General features: G+C 48.2%; 1 protein-coding gene across 2 annotated transcripts in view; it reads left to right on the top strand.

The window, feature by feature from the left end:
• supt5h (SPT5 homolog, DSIF elongation factor subunit) overlaps positions 1 to 19,666 on the top strand; it is a 55,227-nt gene that overhangs the window by 33,878 nt on the left and 1,683 nt on the right. For both annotated transcript variants that reach the window (XM_080771571.1, XM_080771570.1), the window contains 13 exons: positions 240 to 395; positions 1,035 to 1,181; positions 1,579 to 1,725; positions 2,451 to 2,576; positions 6,938 to 7,022; positions 8,479 to 8,592; positions 8,954 to 9,056; positions 10,974 to 11,101; positions 11,907 to 12,015; positions 14,722 to 14,880; positions 15,341 to 15,509; positions 18,284 to 18,481; positions 19,483 to 19,578. In XM_080771571.1, the coding sequence (XP_080627697.1) occupies positions 240 to 395; positions 1,035 to 1,181; positions 1,579 to 1,725; positions 2,451 to 2,576; positions 6,938 to 7,022; positions 8,479 to 8,592; positions 8,954 to 9,056; positions 10,974 to 11,101; positions 11,907 to 12,015; positions 14,722 to 14,880; positions 15,341 to 15,509; positions 18,284 to 18,481; positions 19,483 to 19,578 (1,737 nt within the window). The remainder of the gene's footprint in view (positions 1 to 239; positions 396 to 1,034; positions 1,182 to 1,578; positions 1,726 to 2,450; positions 2,577 to 6,937; positions 7,023 to 8,478; positions 8,593 to 8,953; positions 9,057 to 10,973; positions 11,102 to 11,906; positions 12,016 to 14,721; positions 14,881 to 15,340; positions 15,510 to 18,283; positions 18,482 to 19,482; positions 19,579 to 19,666) is intronic.

Here is a 19,666-nt window from a genome sequence, read left to right as displayed (position 1 = left end):
TTTCCAGACCACCAGCTCCATTTGATTACACTCCCAATGTTAAATTACTGTGTGTGTGTGTGTGTGTGTGTGTGTGTGTGTGTGTGTGTGTGTGTGTGTGTGTGTGTGTGTGTGTGTGTGTGTGTGTGTGTGTGTGTGTGTGTGTGTGTGTGTGTGTGTGTGTGTGTGTGTGTGTGTGTGTGTGTGTGTGTGTGTGTGTGTGTGTGTGTGTGTGTGTGTGTGTGTGTGTGTGTGTGTAGGACCCCCTGGAGTTCCCCGCTCACGAGCTCAGGAAGTACTTCCGGATGGGCGACCATGTGAAGGTGATCGCCGGACGCTACGAGGGAGACACCGGCCTCATCGTCAGGGTGGAGGAGAACTTTGTCATCCTGTTCTCTGACCTCACCATGCACGAGGTACGTGTGTGTGTGTGTGTGTGTGTGTGGGGGGGGTGGGGGGGGGGGGGCTTTGCCTAATCCATTTTGGGCACGAACCCCTTTTGGTGTTTTAAACACTGTTCTAATTTAGTTATTGAAAAATCGCAGATCTACAAGCTAAGTAGGTCTGCTATTTTTGAAAAATCGCGGAAACCTTTTTTTTAACTCAACTCTTTGCTTCTTGGAGAGGTCCATGGAACAACATGTTTTCAGTTGAGGGGGGAGGGGGAGGGGTCGGAGGTCAATTACATATCATTTTTGGGGTCCATATCGAGCACCGCTTACGCCAGGGCTCCACTGGGCGCGTCAGCGTCACAGAATGTTCCCTTTTTAATCAATGAAGGGTGGCTCCACTGCCCGCGTTGCGCGTGCGTGCCGCGTGCGTGCGTCACCATTAAAATTAAACCGGTTCGTTTTTTGACGCACGCAACGGAGACGCAACGCGCCCAAACGCGCCCAGTGGAGACCTGGCGTTATACAGATTCAGAAAACTGTCAGGACATTTAAAAAATAAATGGGTTAAATGTCCTATAAACTAATGTCTCTCTGTGTGTGTGTGTGTGTGTGTGTGTGTGTGTGTGTGTGTGTGTCTGTGTGTGTGTGTGTGTGTGTGTGTAGTTGAAGGTGCTCCCCAGGGACCTCCAGCTGTGCTCAGAGACGGCCTCTGGAGTGGACGCGGGGGGGCAGCATGAGTGGGGGGAGCTGGTGCAGCTGGACCCCCAGACCGTAGGGGTCATCGTCAGGCTGGAGCGAGAGACATTCCAGGTACACACAGAGAGAGAGAGAGAGAGAGACTGTGAACGTTCTGGACATCCATTGGTTAAAATGTGTGGGAACGAAGTTACAATCTGGAGATGAGATTGACTTTATTAAATCCCAGAAGGGAAACTGAAGCTACAACAGCATAGAGTGCTCTACAGTGATCTACAAGCTCATAGCTTGAGCTTGTAGATCTGCTATTAAGCTCATAGCTTGAGCTATGAGCTTATTTTTGAAAAATCAAAGAACGACTGACGTAGAAACATGGGCTTTTTCAGAAAACTGTCAGGATGTAGACGACATTTTCAGAATCTGATCTCGGGTCAGAATGGATTAATTCATAAATCAAGCTGGACACTGTGTGTGTGTCTGTGTGTGTGTGTGTGTGTGTGTGTGTGTGTAGGTGCTCAACATGCACGGTAAGGTGATGACAGTGCGCCACCAAGCGGTCAACAGGCGGAAGGACAACCGCATGGCCGTGGCTCTGGACTCAGAGCAGAACAACATCCACGTGAAGGACATCGTCAAGGTCATCGACGGACCGCACTCTGTAAGGATGACCTCACTACGACCTCACTGACCTCACTATGACCTCACTGACCTCACTACGACCTCACTGACCTCACTGTGACCTCACTACGACCTCACTGACCTCACTACGACCTCACTGACCTCACTGACCTCACTACGACCTCACTGCGACCTCACTACGACCTCACTACGACCTCACTATGAGGTCGTAGCACTTGGAACGCTTTAAGCACTTGGAAAGGCGCTATAAAAAAAAATGCAATTCATTATTATAGGTTTGCACGGTTAATCGGTAGCATATCATTATTGGCATCAGAGAAATCTCAAAATATTACAGAAAATCTACGTTTAATTACTTACGCGAGCAGAGCACGCAAGTAATAATTCCGCCCGGTCTGTGTGCGCCGTGCCAGCCAACCCGCCACTTGATGCGTATGCAAATAAAACAGCAGATTTGTGCCTGGTTTGCTGGGACCAGATTACATAAATGACCATAATATGTCTTACGTCATCATTTAGAGCTAGTCATACGTATACTATATACATAATCAGTCAAAATAAAATAGCAAATTGTGCCTGATCTGCTGGGGACCAGAGTACGTGGTGTGTGTATATGTATGACTAGCTCTCAATGATGACGTAAGAAATATTAATTTCTCAATGTGTTAATGAGTATGTACTTTGTGTTTCCTTACGTGTGTGTGTGTGTGTGTGTGTGTGTGTGTGTGTGCGTGCTTGTTCCAGGGTCGCGAGGGCGAGATCCGCCACCTGTTCCGAGGCTTTGCGTTCCTTCACTGTAAGAAGCTGGTGGAGAACGGAGGCATGTTCGTCTGTAAGACCAGACACCTTGTCCTGGCAGGAGGCTCCAAGGTACGCCTTATATTATATACTAAGACCAGACACCTTGTCCTAGCAGGAGGCTCCAAGGTACGCCTTATATTATACACTAAGACCAGACACCTTGTCCTGGCAGGAGGCTCCAAGGTACGCCTTATATTATACACTAAGACCAGACACCTTGTCCTAGCAGGAGGCTCCAAGGTACACCGTATATCATACACTAAGACCAGACACCTTGTTCTGGAGGCTCCAAGGTACGCCTTATATTATACACTAAGACCAGACACCTTGTCCTGGCAGGAGGCTCCAAGGTACGCCTTATATTATACACTAAGACCAGACACCTTGTTCTGCTCTTATATTATACACTAAGACCAGACACCTTGTCCTGGCAGGAGGCTCCAAGGTACGCCTTATATTATACACTAAGACCAGACACCTGGTTCTAGCAGGAGGCTCCAAGGTACGCCTTATATTATACACTAAGACCAGACACCTGGTTCTAGCAGGAGGCTCCAAGGTACGCCTTATATTATACACTAAGACCAGACACCTTGTCCTGGCAGGAGGCTCCAAGGTACGCCTTATATTATACACTAAGACCAGACACCTTGTCCTAGCAGGAGGCTCCAAGGTACGCCTTATATTATACACTAAGACCAGACACCTTGTCCTGGCAGGAGGCTCCAAGGTACGCCTTATATTATACACTAAGACCAGACACCTTGTCCTAGCAGGAGGCTCCAAGGTACGCCTTATATTATACACTAAGACCAGACACCTTGTCCTGGCAGGAGGCTCCAAGGTACGCCTTATATTATACACTAAGACCAGACACCTTGTCCTAGCAGGAGGCTCCAAGGTACGCCGTATATTATACACTAAGACCAGACACCTGGTTCTAGCAGGAGGCTCCAAGGTACGCCTTATATTATACACTAAGACCAGACACCTTGTCCTGGCAGGAGGCTCCAAGGTACGCCTTATATTATACACTAAGACCAGACACCTTGTCCTGGCAGGAGGCTCCAAGGTACGCCTTATATTATACACTAAGACCAGACACCTTGTCCTGGCAGGAGGCTCCAAGGTACGCCTTATATTATACACTAAGACCAGACACCTTGTCCTAGCAGGAGGCTCCAAGGTACGCCTTATATTATACACTAAGACCAGACACCTTGTCCTGGCAGGAGGCTCCAAGGTACTTATATTATATACTAAGACCAGACACCTTGTCCTAGCAGGAGGCTCCAAGGTACTTATATTATACACTAAGACCAGACACCTTGTTCTGGAGGCTCCAAGGTACGCCTTATATTATACACTAAGACCAGACACCTTGTCCTAGCAGGAGGCTCCAAGGTACGCCTTATATTATACACTAAGACCAGACACCTTGTCCTAGCAGGAGGCTCCAAGGTACTTATATTATACACTAAGACCAGACACCTTGTCCTAGCAGGAGGCTCCAAGGTACGCCTTATATTATACACTAAGACCAGACACCTGGTTCTGGTCTTATATTATACACTAAGACCAGACACCTTGTCCTAGCAGGAGGCTCCAAGGTACGCCTTATATTATACACTAAGACCAGACACCTTGTTCTGGTCTTATATTATACACTAAGACCAGACACCTTGTTCTGGTCTTATATTATACACTAAGACCAGACACCTTGTTCTGGCCTTATATTATACACTAAGACCAGACACCTTGTTCTGGTCTTATATTATACACTAAGACCAGACACCTTGTCCTAGCAGGAGGCTCCAAGGTACGCCTTATATTATACACTAAGACCAGACACCTTGTTCTGGAGGCTCCAAGGTACGCCTTATATTATACACTAAGACCAGACACCTTGTTCTGGAGGCTCCAAGGTACGCCTTATATTATACACTAAGACCAGACACCTTGTCCTAGCAGGAGGCTCCAAGGTACGCCTTATATTATACACTAAGACCAGACACCTTGTCCTGGCAGGAGGCTCCAAGGTACGCCTTATATTATACACTAAGACCAGACACCTTGTTCTGGCAGGAGGCTCCAAGGTACGCCTTATATTATACACTAAGACCAGACACCTTGTTCTGGACTTATATTATACACTAAGACCAGACACCTTGTCCTAGCAGGAGGCTCCAAGGTACGCCTTATATTATACACTAAGACCAGACACCTTGTTCTGGCCTTATATTATACACTAAGACCAGACACCTTGTTCTGGTCTTATATTATACACTCAGACCAGACACCTTGTTCTGGCCTTATATTATACACTCAGACCAGACACCTTGTCCTAGCAGGAGGCTCCAAGGTACGCCTTATATTATACACTTATAATACTTTTGTACTTGGAAGTGAGGACGCTGGCGTCGACTGTTCGCCGCTTCACCTCCCAATGTATGAATGAATGAACCATTGTAAAGCGCTTTGAGCACTTGGAAAAGCGCTATAAAAATGCAATTAATTATTACTTTATGCTCTGATCGGTGAACCAAACTTTCTCCAGCGCATTGCTCCATGCGCGCCCGCCCCTCTAGACCAGGGGCAGACTGGCTGGGCCAGGCTACCCGCCCCTCTAGACCAGGGGCAGACTGGCTGGGCCAGGCTACCCGCCCCTCTAGACCAGGGGCAGACTGGCTGGGCCAGGCTACCCGCCCCTCTAGACCAGGGGCAGACTGTCTGGGCCAGGCTACCCGCCCCTCTAGACCAGGGGCAGACTGGCTGGGCCAGGCTACCCGCCCCTCTAGACCAGGGGCAGACTGGCTGGGCCAGGCTACCCGCCCCTCTAGACCAGGGGCAGACTGACTGGGCCAGGCTACCCGCCCCTCTAGACCAGGGGCAGACTGGCTGGGCCAGGCTACCCGCCCCTCTAGACCAGAAAGCACGCTGGCTGGGCCAGGCTACCCGCCCCTCTAGACCAGAAAGCACGCTGGCTGGGCCAGGCTACCCGCCCCTCTAGACCAGGGGCAGACTGTCTGGGCCAGGCTACCCGCCCCTCTAGACCAGGGGCAGACTGGCTGGGCCAGGCTACCCGCCCCTCTAGACCAGGGGCAGACTGGCTGGGCCAGGCTACCCGCCCCTCTAGACCAGGGGCAGACTGGCTGGGCCAGGCTACCCGCCCCTCTAGACCAGGGGCAGACTGACTGGGCCAGGCTACCCGCCCCTCTAGACCAGGGGCAGACTGGCTGGGCCAGGCTACCCGCCCCTCTAGACCAGAAAGCACGCTGGCTGGGCCAGGCTACCCGCCCCTCTAGACCAGGGGCAGACTGTCTGGGCCAGGCTACCCGCCCCTCTAGACCAGGGGCAGACTGGCTGGGCCAGGCTACCCGCCCCTCTAGACCAGGGGCAGACTGGCTGGGCCAGGCTACCCGCCCCTCTAGACCAGGGGCAGACTGGCTGGGCCAGGCTACCCGCCCCTCTAGACCAGAAAGCAGGCTGTCTGGGCCAGGCTACCCGCCCCTCTAGACCAGGGGCAGACTGTCTGGGCCAGGCTACCCGCCCCTCTAGACCAGGGGCAGACTGGCTGGGCCAGGCTACCCGCCCCTCTAGACCAGAAAGCACGCTGTCTGGGCCAGGCTACCCGCCCCTCTAGACCAGGGGCAGACTGGCTGGGCCAGGCTACCCGCCCCTCTAGACCAGAAAGCACGCTGGCTGGGCCAGGCTACCCGCCCCTCTAGACCAGACTAGTATATTTTTAACATGTTGTTTAACATCAGTACATCAGTGTTAAAGACATCGTTGTGTCCATCTTGTTAACGACCTCGTTGTGTCCATGTTGTTAACGACCTCGTTGTGTCCATGTTGTTAACGACCTCGTTGTGTCCATGTTGTTAACGACCTCGTTGTGTCCATGTTGTTAACGACCTCGTTGTGTCCATGTTGTTAACGACCTCGTTGTGTCCATGTTGTTAACGACCTCGTTGTGTCCATGTTGTTAACGACCTCGTTGTGTCCATGTTGTTAACGACCTCGTTGTGTCCATGTTGTTAACGACCTCGTTGTGTCCATGTTGTTAACGACCTCGTTGTGTCCATCTTGTTAACGACCTCGTTGTGTCCATGTTGTTAACGACCTCGTTGTGTCCATGTTGTTAACGACATCGTTGTGTCCATGTTGTTAACGACCTCGTTGTGTCCATGTTGTTAACGACCTCGTTGTGTCCATCTTGTTAACGACCTCGTTGTGTCCATGTTGTTAACGACCTCGTTGTGTCCATGTTGTTAACGACCTCGTTGTGTCCATGTTGTTAACGACCTCGTTGTGTCCATGTTGTTAACGACCTCGTTGTGTCCATGTTGTTAACGACCTCGTTGTGTCCATGTTGTTAACGACCTCGTTGTGTCCATGTTGTTAACGACCTCGTTGTGTCCTCGTTGTAGCCTCGAGACGTGACCAACTTCACGGTGGGAGGCTTCGCTCCCATGAGTCCTCGCATCAGCAGCCCGATGCACCACGGAGGAGGAGGTGAGACCCACACACACATCTAACCCATTCTGACCTGAGATCAGATTCATACCAGGTTTCCACTGGACACACACTGGTCTGATTAACCCATTCTGACCTGAGATCAGATTCATACCAGGTTACCACTGGGACACACACTGGTCTGATGAACCCCATTCTGACCTGAGATCAGATTCATACCAGGTTTTCCACTGGACACACACTGGTCTGATGAAACCCATTCTGACCTGAGATCAGATTCATACCAGGTTTCCACTGGACACACACTGGTTCTGATAAACCCATTCTGACCTGAGATCATATTCATATACCAGGTTTCCACTGGACAACACACTGGTCTGATGAACCCATTCTGACCTGAGATCAGATTCATACCAGGTTTTCCACTGGGACACACACTGGTCTGATGAACCCCATTCTGACCTGAGATCAGATTCATACCAGGTTTTCCACTGGACAACACACTGGTCTGATGAACCCCATTCTGACCTGAGATCAGATTCCAAAAATGTCAGTCGTTCTTCGATTTTTCAAAAAATAGCAGATCTACAAGCTCGTAGCGCGCCACTCGGTGGCGCGCTACGAGCTTGTAGATCTGCTATTTTTCAATAGCTAAAGCATAACATGATGCTAACCACCACCTTTATTTGCATTCGCATTTTACGAGACGTTCTTGAACACAAACAATAGTGGATTATTAAAAGCACACTTTGTGTAAAACTCTCCCCAACGAGCGCTTCAGGATCCAGATCACGGGTACAGGAAGCAACGCCTTCTCCATATATGGGTCGACTGCCAATTATTGATCAGAATGTAGCCGATCGCTGCCTGATCAGCTCTCGGCTTATTGGGGCATTCCTACAAGTTATATTTTAATTAATTACTTATTTTATTTTTATTTATTTTCTGTTCTTTTTTCACCTAAACGTCATCAGTGATGTTCATTGCAATGCCATTTCAATGCCATTGGTCATGATATTTGCATATAAATACCACCCCCCCACAGAGGCTGAAATTCACACAAATTAAAAATGTCTGGAATTTTGAACATTTTTTAACCTATGACTTTTGACCTTTAACCCTAATAAAAGTAGGTAAAATAATTGTAATATATGTTTTTTTGTGATCATTACAATGTCTAGAACATGTTTTATTCATTATTGTGATAAGAAGATATCCCCCAAATGTAAATTATTAATTTATTATATTATTATACATTTTTCATCAAACTTTATTTTTTTATTTTTTTTAACACATGTTTTAGTCTTAGTCCTAGTAGTACAAAGTAGTAGTAAAAGGTTGAAAGCAAAAAAATTGCAAGTAGAAAAGAATGCAGGTCTTAGAGGGTTAAGGCCTTGGATGATGTCACTGTCCTCACCTTCTGCTGACGTCATGGATGACGTCACTGTCCTCACCTACTGATGACATCACTGTCCTCACCTTGGTGTTCTTCCAGGTCAGCAGCAAAGGGGCGGGGCCGGAGGCGGAGGAGGAATGGGGCGGGGCCGCGGCAGGAGAGACAACGACCTGATTGGCCAGACCGTCCGCATCTCACAGGGACCGTACAAAGGTGAGCCCTCATTGGCCAGACCGTACGTAAGGACATTTGACCCATTGCTACATAAGGTGGTCCCTTATTGGCCAAGACATTAGAGCAGAGTCTAGTGTAATGCTGTGCCTACATTTCCCAGGGTGCATTAGAGCAGCGTCTAGTGTAATGCTGTGCCTACATTTCCCAGGGAGCATTAGAGCAGCGTCTAGTGTAATGCTGTGCCTACATTTCCCAGGGTGCATTAGAGCAGAGTCTAGTGTAATGCTGTGCCTACATTTCCCAGGGTGCATTAGAGCAGAGTCTAGTGTAATGCTGTGCCTACATTTCCCAGGGTGCATTAGAGCAGCGTCTAGTGTAATGCTGTGCCTACATTTCCCAGGGTACATCGGTGTGGTGAAGGACGCCACAGAGTCCACTGCCAGGGTGGAACTTCACTCCACCTGCCAGACCATCTCCGTGGACAGACAGCGACTGACCACCATGTACGTAAAGGGTTAAACCTACTGACCACCATGTTGTGTTAAACCTACTGACCACCATGTCGTGTTAAACCTACTGACCACCATGTAGGGTTAAACCTACTGACCACCATGTAGGGTTAAACCTACTGACCACCATGTAGGGTTCAACCTACTGACAACACAGCCATGACGTTAAGCTGTGTGTGTGTGTTCAACAACACAGCCATGACGTTAAGCTGTGTGTTCAACAACACAGCCATGACGTTAAGCTGTGTGTTCAACAACACAGACATGACGTTAAGCTGTGTGTGTTCAACAACACAGCCATGACGTTAAGCTCTGTGTGTGTGTGTTCAACAACACAGCCATGACATTAAGCTGTGTGTGTGTGTTCAACAACACAGCCATGACGTTAAGCTCTGTGTGTGTGTGTTCAACAACACAGCCATGACATTAAGCTGTGTGTGTGTGTGTTCAACAACACAGCCATGACGTTAAGATGTGTGTGTTCAACAACACAGCCATGACGTTAAGATGTGTGTGTTCAACAACACAGCCATGACGTTAAGCTGTGTGTGTGTTCAACAACACAGCCATGACGTTAAGCTGTGTGTGTTCAACAACACAGCCATGACGTTAAGCTGTGTGTGTTCAACAACACAGCCATGACGTTAAGCTGTGTGTGTGTTCAACAACACAGCCATGACGTTAAGCTGTGTGTGTGTGTTCAACAACACAGCCATGACGTTAAGCTGTGTGTTCAACAACACAGCCATGACGTTAAGCTGTGTGTTCAACAACACAGCCATGACGTTAAGCTGTGTGTTCAACAACACAGCCATGACGTTAAGCTGTGTGTGTGTTCAACAACACAGCCATGACGTTAAGCTGTGTGTGTTCAACAACACAGCCATGACGTTAAGCTGTGTGTGTGTTCAACAACACAGCCATGACGTTAAGCTGTGTGTGTTCAACAACACAGCCATGACGTTAAGCTGTGTGTGTGTGTTCAACAACACAGCCATGACGTTAAGCTGTGTGTGTTCAACAACACAGCCATGACGTTAAGCTGTGTGTGTGTGTTCAACAACACAGCCATGACGTTAAGCTGTGTGTGTTCAACAACACAGCCATGACGTTAAGATGTGTGTGTGTGTTCAACAACACAGCCATGACGTTAAGATGTGTGTGTTCAACAACACAGCCATGACGTTAAGATGTGTGTGTGTGTTCAACAACACAGCCATGACGTTAAGATGTGTGTGTGTTCAACAACACAGCCATGACGTTAAGATGTGTGTGTTCAACAACACAGCCATGACGTTAAGATGTGTGTGTTCAACAACACAGCCATGACGTTAAGCTGTGTGTTCAACAACACAGACATGACGTTAAGCTGTGTGTGTTCAACAACACAGCCATGACGTTAAGCTGTGTGTGTGTTCAACAACACAGCCATGACGTTAAGCTGTGTGTGTGTTCAACAACACAGCCATGACGTTAAGCTGTGTGTTCAACAACACAGCCATGACGTTAAGATGTGTGTGTGTTCAACAACACAGCCATGACGTTAAGCTGTGTGTGTGTTCAACAACACAGCCATGACGTTAAGCTGTGTGTGTGTTCAACAACACAGCCATGACGTTAAGATGTGTGTGTGTTCAACAACACAGCCATGACGTTAAGCTGTGTGTGTGTTCAACAACACAGCCATGACGTTAAGCTGTGTGTGTTCAACAACACAGCCATGACGTTAAGCTGTGTGTGTGTTCAACAACACGGCCATGACGTTAAGCTGTGTGTGTGTTCAACAACACAGCCATGACGTTAAGATGTGTGTGTGTTCAACAACACAGCCATGACGTTAAGATGTGTGTGTGTTCAACAACTCTCTCTCTCTCTCTCTCTCTCTCTCTCTCTCTCTCTCTCTCCCCCTAGGGGAGCTAAGAGGCACAGCGGCATGACGTCGACTCACGGACGCACCCCGATGTACGGCTCCCAGACGCCCATGTATGGAACAGGCTCCAGAACACCCATGTACGGCTCCCAGACCCCCATCCACGAAGGTAAGACCCCTGTGTGTGTGTGTGTGTCTCTTGTTGTGCCTTTGTAGATACACTATTCTACCACAGGTCGTTTCGAGGAAGCACTTTGATTGGTTGAAACGGCCTTCTAGCCGTGGGTCAAACCAGCACCGTTCACCACCTATAATCAAAACAAAGAATTCAGCCGCTCTGTTCTCCCAGAGCGCTATAGCAAACTCGGTGGCTAGGCTAGCTAGTTTCTTGGGACATTTGTGGTCGTAGTGACTACATCTGTCATTAAAACAATATTTTTTTTCAGCGATTTTCTTAGTTTTAAGGGTAACTGTGGTAGAATTGCAATATTACACTCGAGGGTGTGGTTTTTAACGTGATTATTGCCACTTTAGTGATGCTTGCGGAACTCGACTTCGTCTCGTTCCTGACCGCATCACTGTCGTAGCAATAATCACGTTAAACAAACACCCTCTCGTGTAATATTGCTTAATTAACACATTATGTGCCCTTTTATTCTTTCAAAATGGCGACGTGGGGTGCCCACTTTTAGACCCACATTTTGAAAGACTATAATGGTTTCTTCACAGACGTCCTGGGCACCACATGCAGTGATTCCTAGGACGTCTGTGGAAGTCGTCGTGGGCACATATTGTGTTAACCCGTTCTGACCTGAGATCAGATTCTATAACTGTTCTTCTACATCCTGACAGTTTTCTGAAAAAGCTTATGTTTCTATGTCAGATTTAGGTTTCTATGTCGATTTTTCAAAAATAGCAGACCTACAAGCTCGTAGCCTAAACCCCTCGATCTCTTTGACCTTTCGACCCCAAAGCAGGAAGTCGTACGCCTCACTACGGCTCGCAGACGCCCATCCACGACGGGAGCCGAACGCCCGGGCAGAGCGGAGCCTGGGACCCCAACAACCCCAACACACCCTCCAGGTACACACACACACACACACACACACACACACACACACAGCCTGGGACCCCAACAACCCCAACACACCCTCCAGGTACTACACACACACACACACACACAGCCTGGGACCCCAACAACCCCAACACGCCCTCCAGGTACACACACACACACACACACACAGCCTGGGACCCCAACAACCCCAACACACCCTCCAGGTACTACACACACACACACACACACAGCCTGGGACCCCAACAACCCCAACACGCCCTCCAGGTACACACACACACACACACACACACACAGCCTGGGACCCCAACAACCCCAACACGCCCTCCAGGTACACACACACACACACACACACAGCCTGGGACCCCAACAACCCCAACACGCCCTCCAGGTACACACACACACACAGCCTGGGACCCCAACAACCCCAACACGCCCTCCAGGTACACACACACACACACACACACACACACAGCCTGGGACCCCAACAACCCCAACACGCCCTCCAGGTACACACACACACACAGCCTGGGACCCCAACAACCCCAACACGCCCTCCAGGTACACACACACACACACACAGCCTGGGACCCCAACAACCCTAACACGCCCTCCAGGTACACACACACACACATACACAGCCTGGGACCCCAACAACCCCAACACGCCCTCCAGGTACACACACACCCTCTTGGCACACACACACACCCTCTAGGTCAGGGGTAACCAACCAGATGTTCGCGAGCTACTAGTAGCTCGCGGGAACCTTTCTTTGAAAACGCTTCTGATTGTGATTGTGGACGGATTGATGACGCGGACCAAACGGCGGTGAAAAGTTGACTTCACTGACTGATTTATAAACGGCTTCGAGTCATGACACGATAGCCAAGAAGCAACGCAGCACCGTATAGCCTACATTACTTCCATGTTGCGTAGCACTGTCCAATCTTTGGTATCTTTGGCAGCAGCAGCTGAAGGCTATTTTGTCACGATCGCGTTAATGAAACCAAACGCTACACGCAGTGCAGGATTATTATTTCATGTGAATCATGTCAAAATGAAAAGATGATGATGTGGTTGGCACACAGCGCAGCAGCAGCGCAGCACAGCGGCCCCCGAGAACACAATAAGAAATATAACATTATTATTCTCCTCCTCCTCCTCCAACAACTCGATAACGTTCTCATTTTAGTTTGTTACTCATTTTCTGAGCCATGCAAATAAACAACAACCAGCACTGACCGGAGACGGAGAGGTTCATGTGCCCTGCGCGTAAAGCTTAGCCAGAAACAGGACAGTCACTGCGTCAGCATGGATGTAGACTCGGAAACCCAGACGTTATATTTCCAGCACAGAGGTGAGGGGGGTATCGTTTGGGGGTAACGTTTGCGGCTTCTATCTGTTACTTCTCTGACACAGCGCAGTTCAAACAGACTTCAGCCAGTCAATAGTGGGACACCGCACGCTGAGAGCCACATACACAGCTGCATTTGGTTTTTAATTAAGGGCGCGTTCTGAATAGACCAGTCTGCAATGCAAACTAATAGGCGAGTGCACTCCAGGGCATATGCAAAGGGAAAGAATGACTTCTGTCCGTGACAATAATCAATGCTACAGTTTGAATTCTGTACACACGCACACATAGAGCAAAAAATATGATAAATATGAAATATGAAAACTTGTTGAAGTACAACGCATGAGTCAAGTATAGCTGCTTTTGTATCAAACCCTTTCCTCTTTACTGTCATTGAACTTCTGTCCGATAAAATGCAGGATGTGTTTGCATTAACTTCAGATATTTAAATGGAGATTATTGGATTAGTAAGTGACTGTCACCTGCAGGTCAGAGCTAAAGAGAAGGAATTTTGGTCTCTTGTGAGCAGAGAAGTATCCCCTGATTGTGTCGTGTGCACTCAAGCTTTGGTTCCACGTACTTTTCACAAATCCAAGTTTAGAACTTGTATGACTGACTCACATCTTAATGACACCCTCAGACTGGAAATCACTAAATATGAACCAGTTTTCAAAACGCTTGCAGATAAAGTGCAGTCACAGCAGTCTCATTAAAGGTGGGCTTGAAAAGGTTGGTTACCACTGCTCTATGTACACACACTTTACAATGTAGGCATTTATCAGACGCTCTTGATCCAGAGCGACTTACATTAATCAATAACAAAAAGACAGTGTCAAACGTCACACACATAAAAAGCATTTATCATGAAACATGCGTAAGCTAAGAACGTAACAGTGGAATATCTATATAATTAAACTATTCATATAAACTATACTATACATATAAACTATGTACTTTACTAAAGTGCTATGACTACATATAATGCAATTTTGGTATGCTCCAGCCGACGGCAGCGGCCAATGAGGTCAATCAAACGAACTGCAGCGGCCAATGAGGTCGCTCCAAACGAACCGCAGCGGCCAATGAGGTCAATCAAACGAACCGCAGCGGCCAATGACACGTCTCTATATATATGTGTGTGTGTTTGCGAACGCAGTGAGCACTTACTATGAGACCTAGCAGATCATGTTGTCTGTGTGTCTGTCTGTCTGTGTGTCTGTCCCGCTATACGTCCAAATATGGAGTGTGTTGCTCAGCTCCATATATGGGCACAAAAGGGGCCAGGTCCACGACAGACAGACATGATCTGCAGGGTCTCAGCTGCGTTTTGCGCGTCTTACTGGTTTAATATCTTTGATTCCAGGAACGACGAGGAGTACGACTTCGGCTACGATGACGAGCCCTCCCCGTCGCCCCAGGCCTACAGCGGGACCCCCAACCCACAGACCCCCGGGTACCCCGACGTCCCCTCGCCACAGGTCAACCCCCAGTACCAGCCGCAGACCCCCGGGACCCCCGCCATGTAAGGACTCACTCACAGACCCCAGGATTATTATTTAACCCATTCTGACCTGAGATCAGATTCTATAAATGTCTTCTACATCTTGACAGTTTTCTGAAAAAGCTATAATGTTTCTATGTCAGTCGTCAGACCTACAAGCTCGTAGCGCGCCACTCTGTGGCGCGCTACGAGCTTGTAGATCTGCTATTTTTCAAAAGCTAAAGCATGACATGGGATAATTAATTAATTATCGCCTGATCGCTAATCATTTGACATTATTTGCCGTGTGTGCTGTGACTGTGACATCATCACTGTGACATCATCACTGTATGTCAGTGTGACATCACTGTGACATCACTGTATGATGTCAGTGTATTCTCGTATATGTCATGTACTGTCTTACCTTGTGGGCCACGGAGCCTGTAATAAAGTTCATAATATAATACATACTCCAACGCTGCCCCCCTGTGGTGTGTTCCAGGTACAACACGGAGCAGTACTCCCCCTACGCTGCCCCCTCCCCTCAGGGCTCCTACCAGCCCAGTCCCAGTCCCCAGAGCTACCACCAGGTGGCGCCCTCACCCGTCGGGTACCAGAACACACACTCGCCTGCCAGCTACCACCCTACGCCTTCTCCCATGGCCTATCAGGTGAGAGCTACCACCCTATAGAGCGCCGCAGTCCCGCCCCCTTTCAGAAAAACGAGTGGCCCAGGAAATGAAACCCCAATGCATTCTCCCATCGGCACTTCTAATATAATTTATTTAAAGACGGTTACGCCGCGGACAAAGCCAACTCGGATCGTGACAAATCATGACAATGAACACAATGTTTTGGGGCCGATCAAATCATTAGAAAGAAGAAAAGAAAGTCAGGAGACAACACTATTTGTTTTGTTTTTCGTCTTATAAATTATTTGATCGGCACGTATGCACGTGCGTACACCGGAGCACATGCGCACGTGCATGCATCTTCCCAACTGACCGGCCAACCAACGAGGGGAACAAACCCGCCTCCTCCTCCTCCTCCTGACTGCGGGCGTGTGACTGTGCGCACGCTCGGAGGGGGCGGGTCGGAGGGGGCGGGACCGGCTGTGAAATGTGGCCGAGATGGGACGATGTAGTGTGGCTCCAAAGTGCTAACATGGCCTGGAATCCGTCGCTCCCCACGACCCAATGTGAACGTAAATCCTTTGCAATAAAAGTGCCGACGGACTTCGTCATTCTAGTGGCCTTTTCTGAGTGCATGGGCAGCTGTCCGTGTGTTCGGGATGGGGATGGTTGTCTTGACTGCATCTCTGGGTGTCAGTGGGCAATATCTGGTCTTGTACACGTTGTGAGTTGTATAAAATTCCCCGTGTCTTACACTTGTAAAATACTTTAAACCAAATGCTCCTTAATGTGTGCAAACAAACAGAAAGGTGCAACATAATAGTCTCAAGAACTGACCCAAAGCTTCCTTAATGACACTTCAGTAACTGAAAATTAAATCCCTGAATAAGGAAACAAAGAAAAGCACCTTTTTTGTTCTAACAAAGAATAAAGCGCTGCTGACCTCAAGCGAAAACCTGCCCATGTATTTCTATGACATGACATCTTATGTCATTATTGATATATATATTTATTGTATGCTTGTACAAACTCTTTTTTTTTTTTAAGAAAGCTGCTTAATGTTTGATGGGGAGGAGCTGGCCTGAGTGTTCGATTAATCCGTTTATTGCTGTTCTGTATTTGGCCACGGACCCCCATCTGGAAATATTTTCTTCTATGGACCCCCCCCCCCCCCCCCAGAAGCAAAGATTTGAGTTAAAAACGTGCACCGTGAAAGAATATATATTAGTCACACAGTGACTGAGTGATTAACAGTGAGTGATTAATCATGATTAATCGGGATTAAATCGAATCGTAATGTAGCCCCATTAATCGGGATTAATCGAAATCCAAAGGTTGCCATTGAGGACCATTAAAACAGCAGCTAAAATCATCGGCACTACAGAATGACCCAGTCTCCATATCATCTCCACCACTCGCTGTATGAAAACAGCCCATAACATCATAGAAGACACACCAGCCACCCCGCAAATACCCTGTTCAAACTACTCCCTTCCAAAGAACGCTACCAGAGCATCAAATCTTGTACCACCACCCGTCTCAGTAACAGTTTCTACCCCCAGGGGGCAGTCAGGCTGCTGAACAGCTGACCTTGAACTGTATTGCCACTGTTTTGTCGCTTCACTTGCACTTTTCTTTTCCTGTTTTTTGTCTTTTTCTTGCACTATAGATGTTTGTTTATGTCCTGTAAGACTGAGAGTGCTCTGAGCAAAATCATTTCATTGTATGTATACTCTGTATCTATACCATAGACTGTAAAAAATATGGACAAAGCGTCCCGCGGGTCTAACGTGAACGTAAAATGAAGCCTGTCAGTCCTTGCAATGGAAGTCGCCATCTTTCTAGATCCGTTTTGGCCCAGTTCAGGCCAGCTGGCCCATTGGCTGGCCCAGACAACGAGGCGGGACTTCCCCCTTCTTCTTCGTTGGTTTTTATTTTGACTCGAGTGGGTGGGGGATCCCGTTCATAGACTGTAACGGTAGCCACGCCCCTCAGAACATGCACGACTTTATGGAAATTTTTCTAATAAATGGGACCATAATTTTCCAAAAAGAATATTATGACATTAGAAATGAGACTTTAAACTAGTGACTGGAAGCAAAAAGTATTCATGACCATGTTTATTAAGGTAATACAGTCTAGGTGAAGTTGGGCCCAAATACATGGACTTCTATGGGGCTATGGGTTTTTTTGAGCCCAATGAGAGCGCCACAACAGGCCATTATATGAACTTTCATTTCCTTAGTGGCTTCACAAAATATCCGTCTGACTGCCCCCCTGATCTATACACATGGACAAATAAACCTGAACCTGAATCATGACCCTCGGAATCGCTATGTAATCGCATCGCCAGGTACCTGGCGATGTCCGCCCCTAATTAACGGTATGTCTCCCCTGTGTGAAGACGTGTTAACGGTACGTCTCCCTGTGTGAAGACGTGTTAACGGTATGTCTCCCTGTGTGAAGACGTGTTAACGGTACGTCTCCCCTGTGTGAAGACGTGTTAACGGTATGTCTCCCCTGTGTGAAGACGTGTTAACGGTACGTCTCCCCTGTGTGAAGACGTGTTAACGGTACGTCTCCCCTGTGTGAAGACGTGTTAACGGTACGTCTCCCCTGTGTGAAGACGTGTTAACGGTACGTCTCCCCTGTGTGAAGACGTGTTAACGGTACGTCTCCCTGTGTGAAGACGTGTTAACGGTACGTCTCCCTGTGTGAAGACGTGTTAACGGTACGTCTCCCCTGTGTGAAGACGTGTTAACGGTACGTCTCCCCTGTGTGAAGACGTGTTAACGCTATGTCTCCCCCTCCAGGCCAGCCCCAGCCCCAGTCCGGTGGGCTACAGCCCCATGACGCCTGGAGCGCCCTCTCCTGGTGGCTACAACCCTCACACGCCGGGCTCCAACATCGAGCAAGGCAGCAGCGACTGGGTCACAACCGACATCCTCGTCAAGGTCAAAGACTCCTTCAATGACCTGGTGGGCCAGACCGGGGTCATCCGCAGTGTCACGGTGAGACGCAGTGCACGCACACACACACACACACACAGAGACACACACACACACACACACACACACAGTCACAATCTAAATGGCTTCTTCTGTTTTCTACATTGATAATATAACCACATTATAACCATATAAAATGAAATGTAAAAATGGCAAAATGTGACTCCTAGCGTGGTTGAAGTGGGACTCATAAAATGTCCCTGGGACTCATTTCTAAAAAGTCCATCCCTGCATCCTGGGACTCATTACATTGAACACCTATTTACATCACTTACTTACTGATACCGGGTACTGGATAAGCCCAAAGCTTATCGATACCGGGTACTGGATAAGCCCAAAGCTTATTGATACCGGGTACTGGATAAGCCCAAAGCTTATTGATACCGGGTACTGGATAAGCCCAAAGCTTATTGATACCGGGTACTGGATAAGACCAAAGCTTATTGATACCGGGTACTGGATAAGCCCAAAGCTTACTGATAAAGCCCACAGCTTATCGATACCGGGTACTGGATAAGCCACCTAGTTCTAGACCAGCTAGGATCTGGATTCAGAAGAAGAAGAAGAAATGCGTTCTGGTAAATCATGTTTACCAAGGGTAACTCGACTAAGCATCAGATACTTGTTTACAGCAAGGCCCACATGGAGCATTTCATGGTAGAGGTTCAATGCCTTGTCCAAGGGCACTTCAACGGTGGTAATTTTAACGTGTCGGATCGCTGATTCGAACTGGCGACCTTCCGGTATCTAGACCGCTCCGCAATCCACTCGGCCACCGCTGCCTTCAGCTTCTAGACCAGCTAGGATCTGGATTCTGGTTCTAGACCACATAGGATCTGGATTCTGGTTCTAGACCACCTAGGATCTGGATTCCAACCTGCTGTTATTTTACCAATAACTCCACTTCTAGACAACTTTGAATCTTTATTCTGGTGACTAATCACACATTAAACCATGATGTTCTCTCCCCCCCCCCCCCCCCCCCCCTCCCCCCTCCCCCCCAGGGAGGGATGTGTTCAGTGTTTATGCAGGAATCAGAGAAGGTTGTCAGTCTGAGCAGCGAACACCTGGAGCCAATTACCCCTACTAAGAATAACAAGGTACACACATGCACGCACGTAACATAAAGTATATACAGTTGGAGGAGGTACAGTATTGTGTAAACATAAAGTATATACAGTTGGAGGA

This window comes from Protomyctophum bolini, assembly GCF_963924005.1.
Source record: "Protomyctophum bolini genome assembly, chromosome: 9".
NCBI classification, from domain to species: domain Eukaryota; kingdom Metazoa; phylum Chordata; class Actinopteri; order Myctophiformes; family Myctophidae; genus Protomyctophum; species Protomyctophum bolini.
Note: the sequence above shows the minus strand (reverse complement) of the source record. Positions and strands in the feature narration are given on the sequence as shown.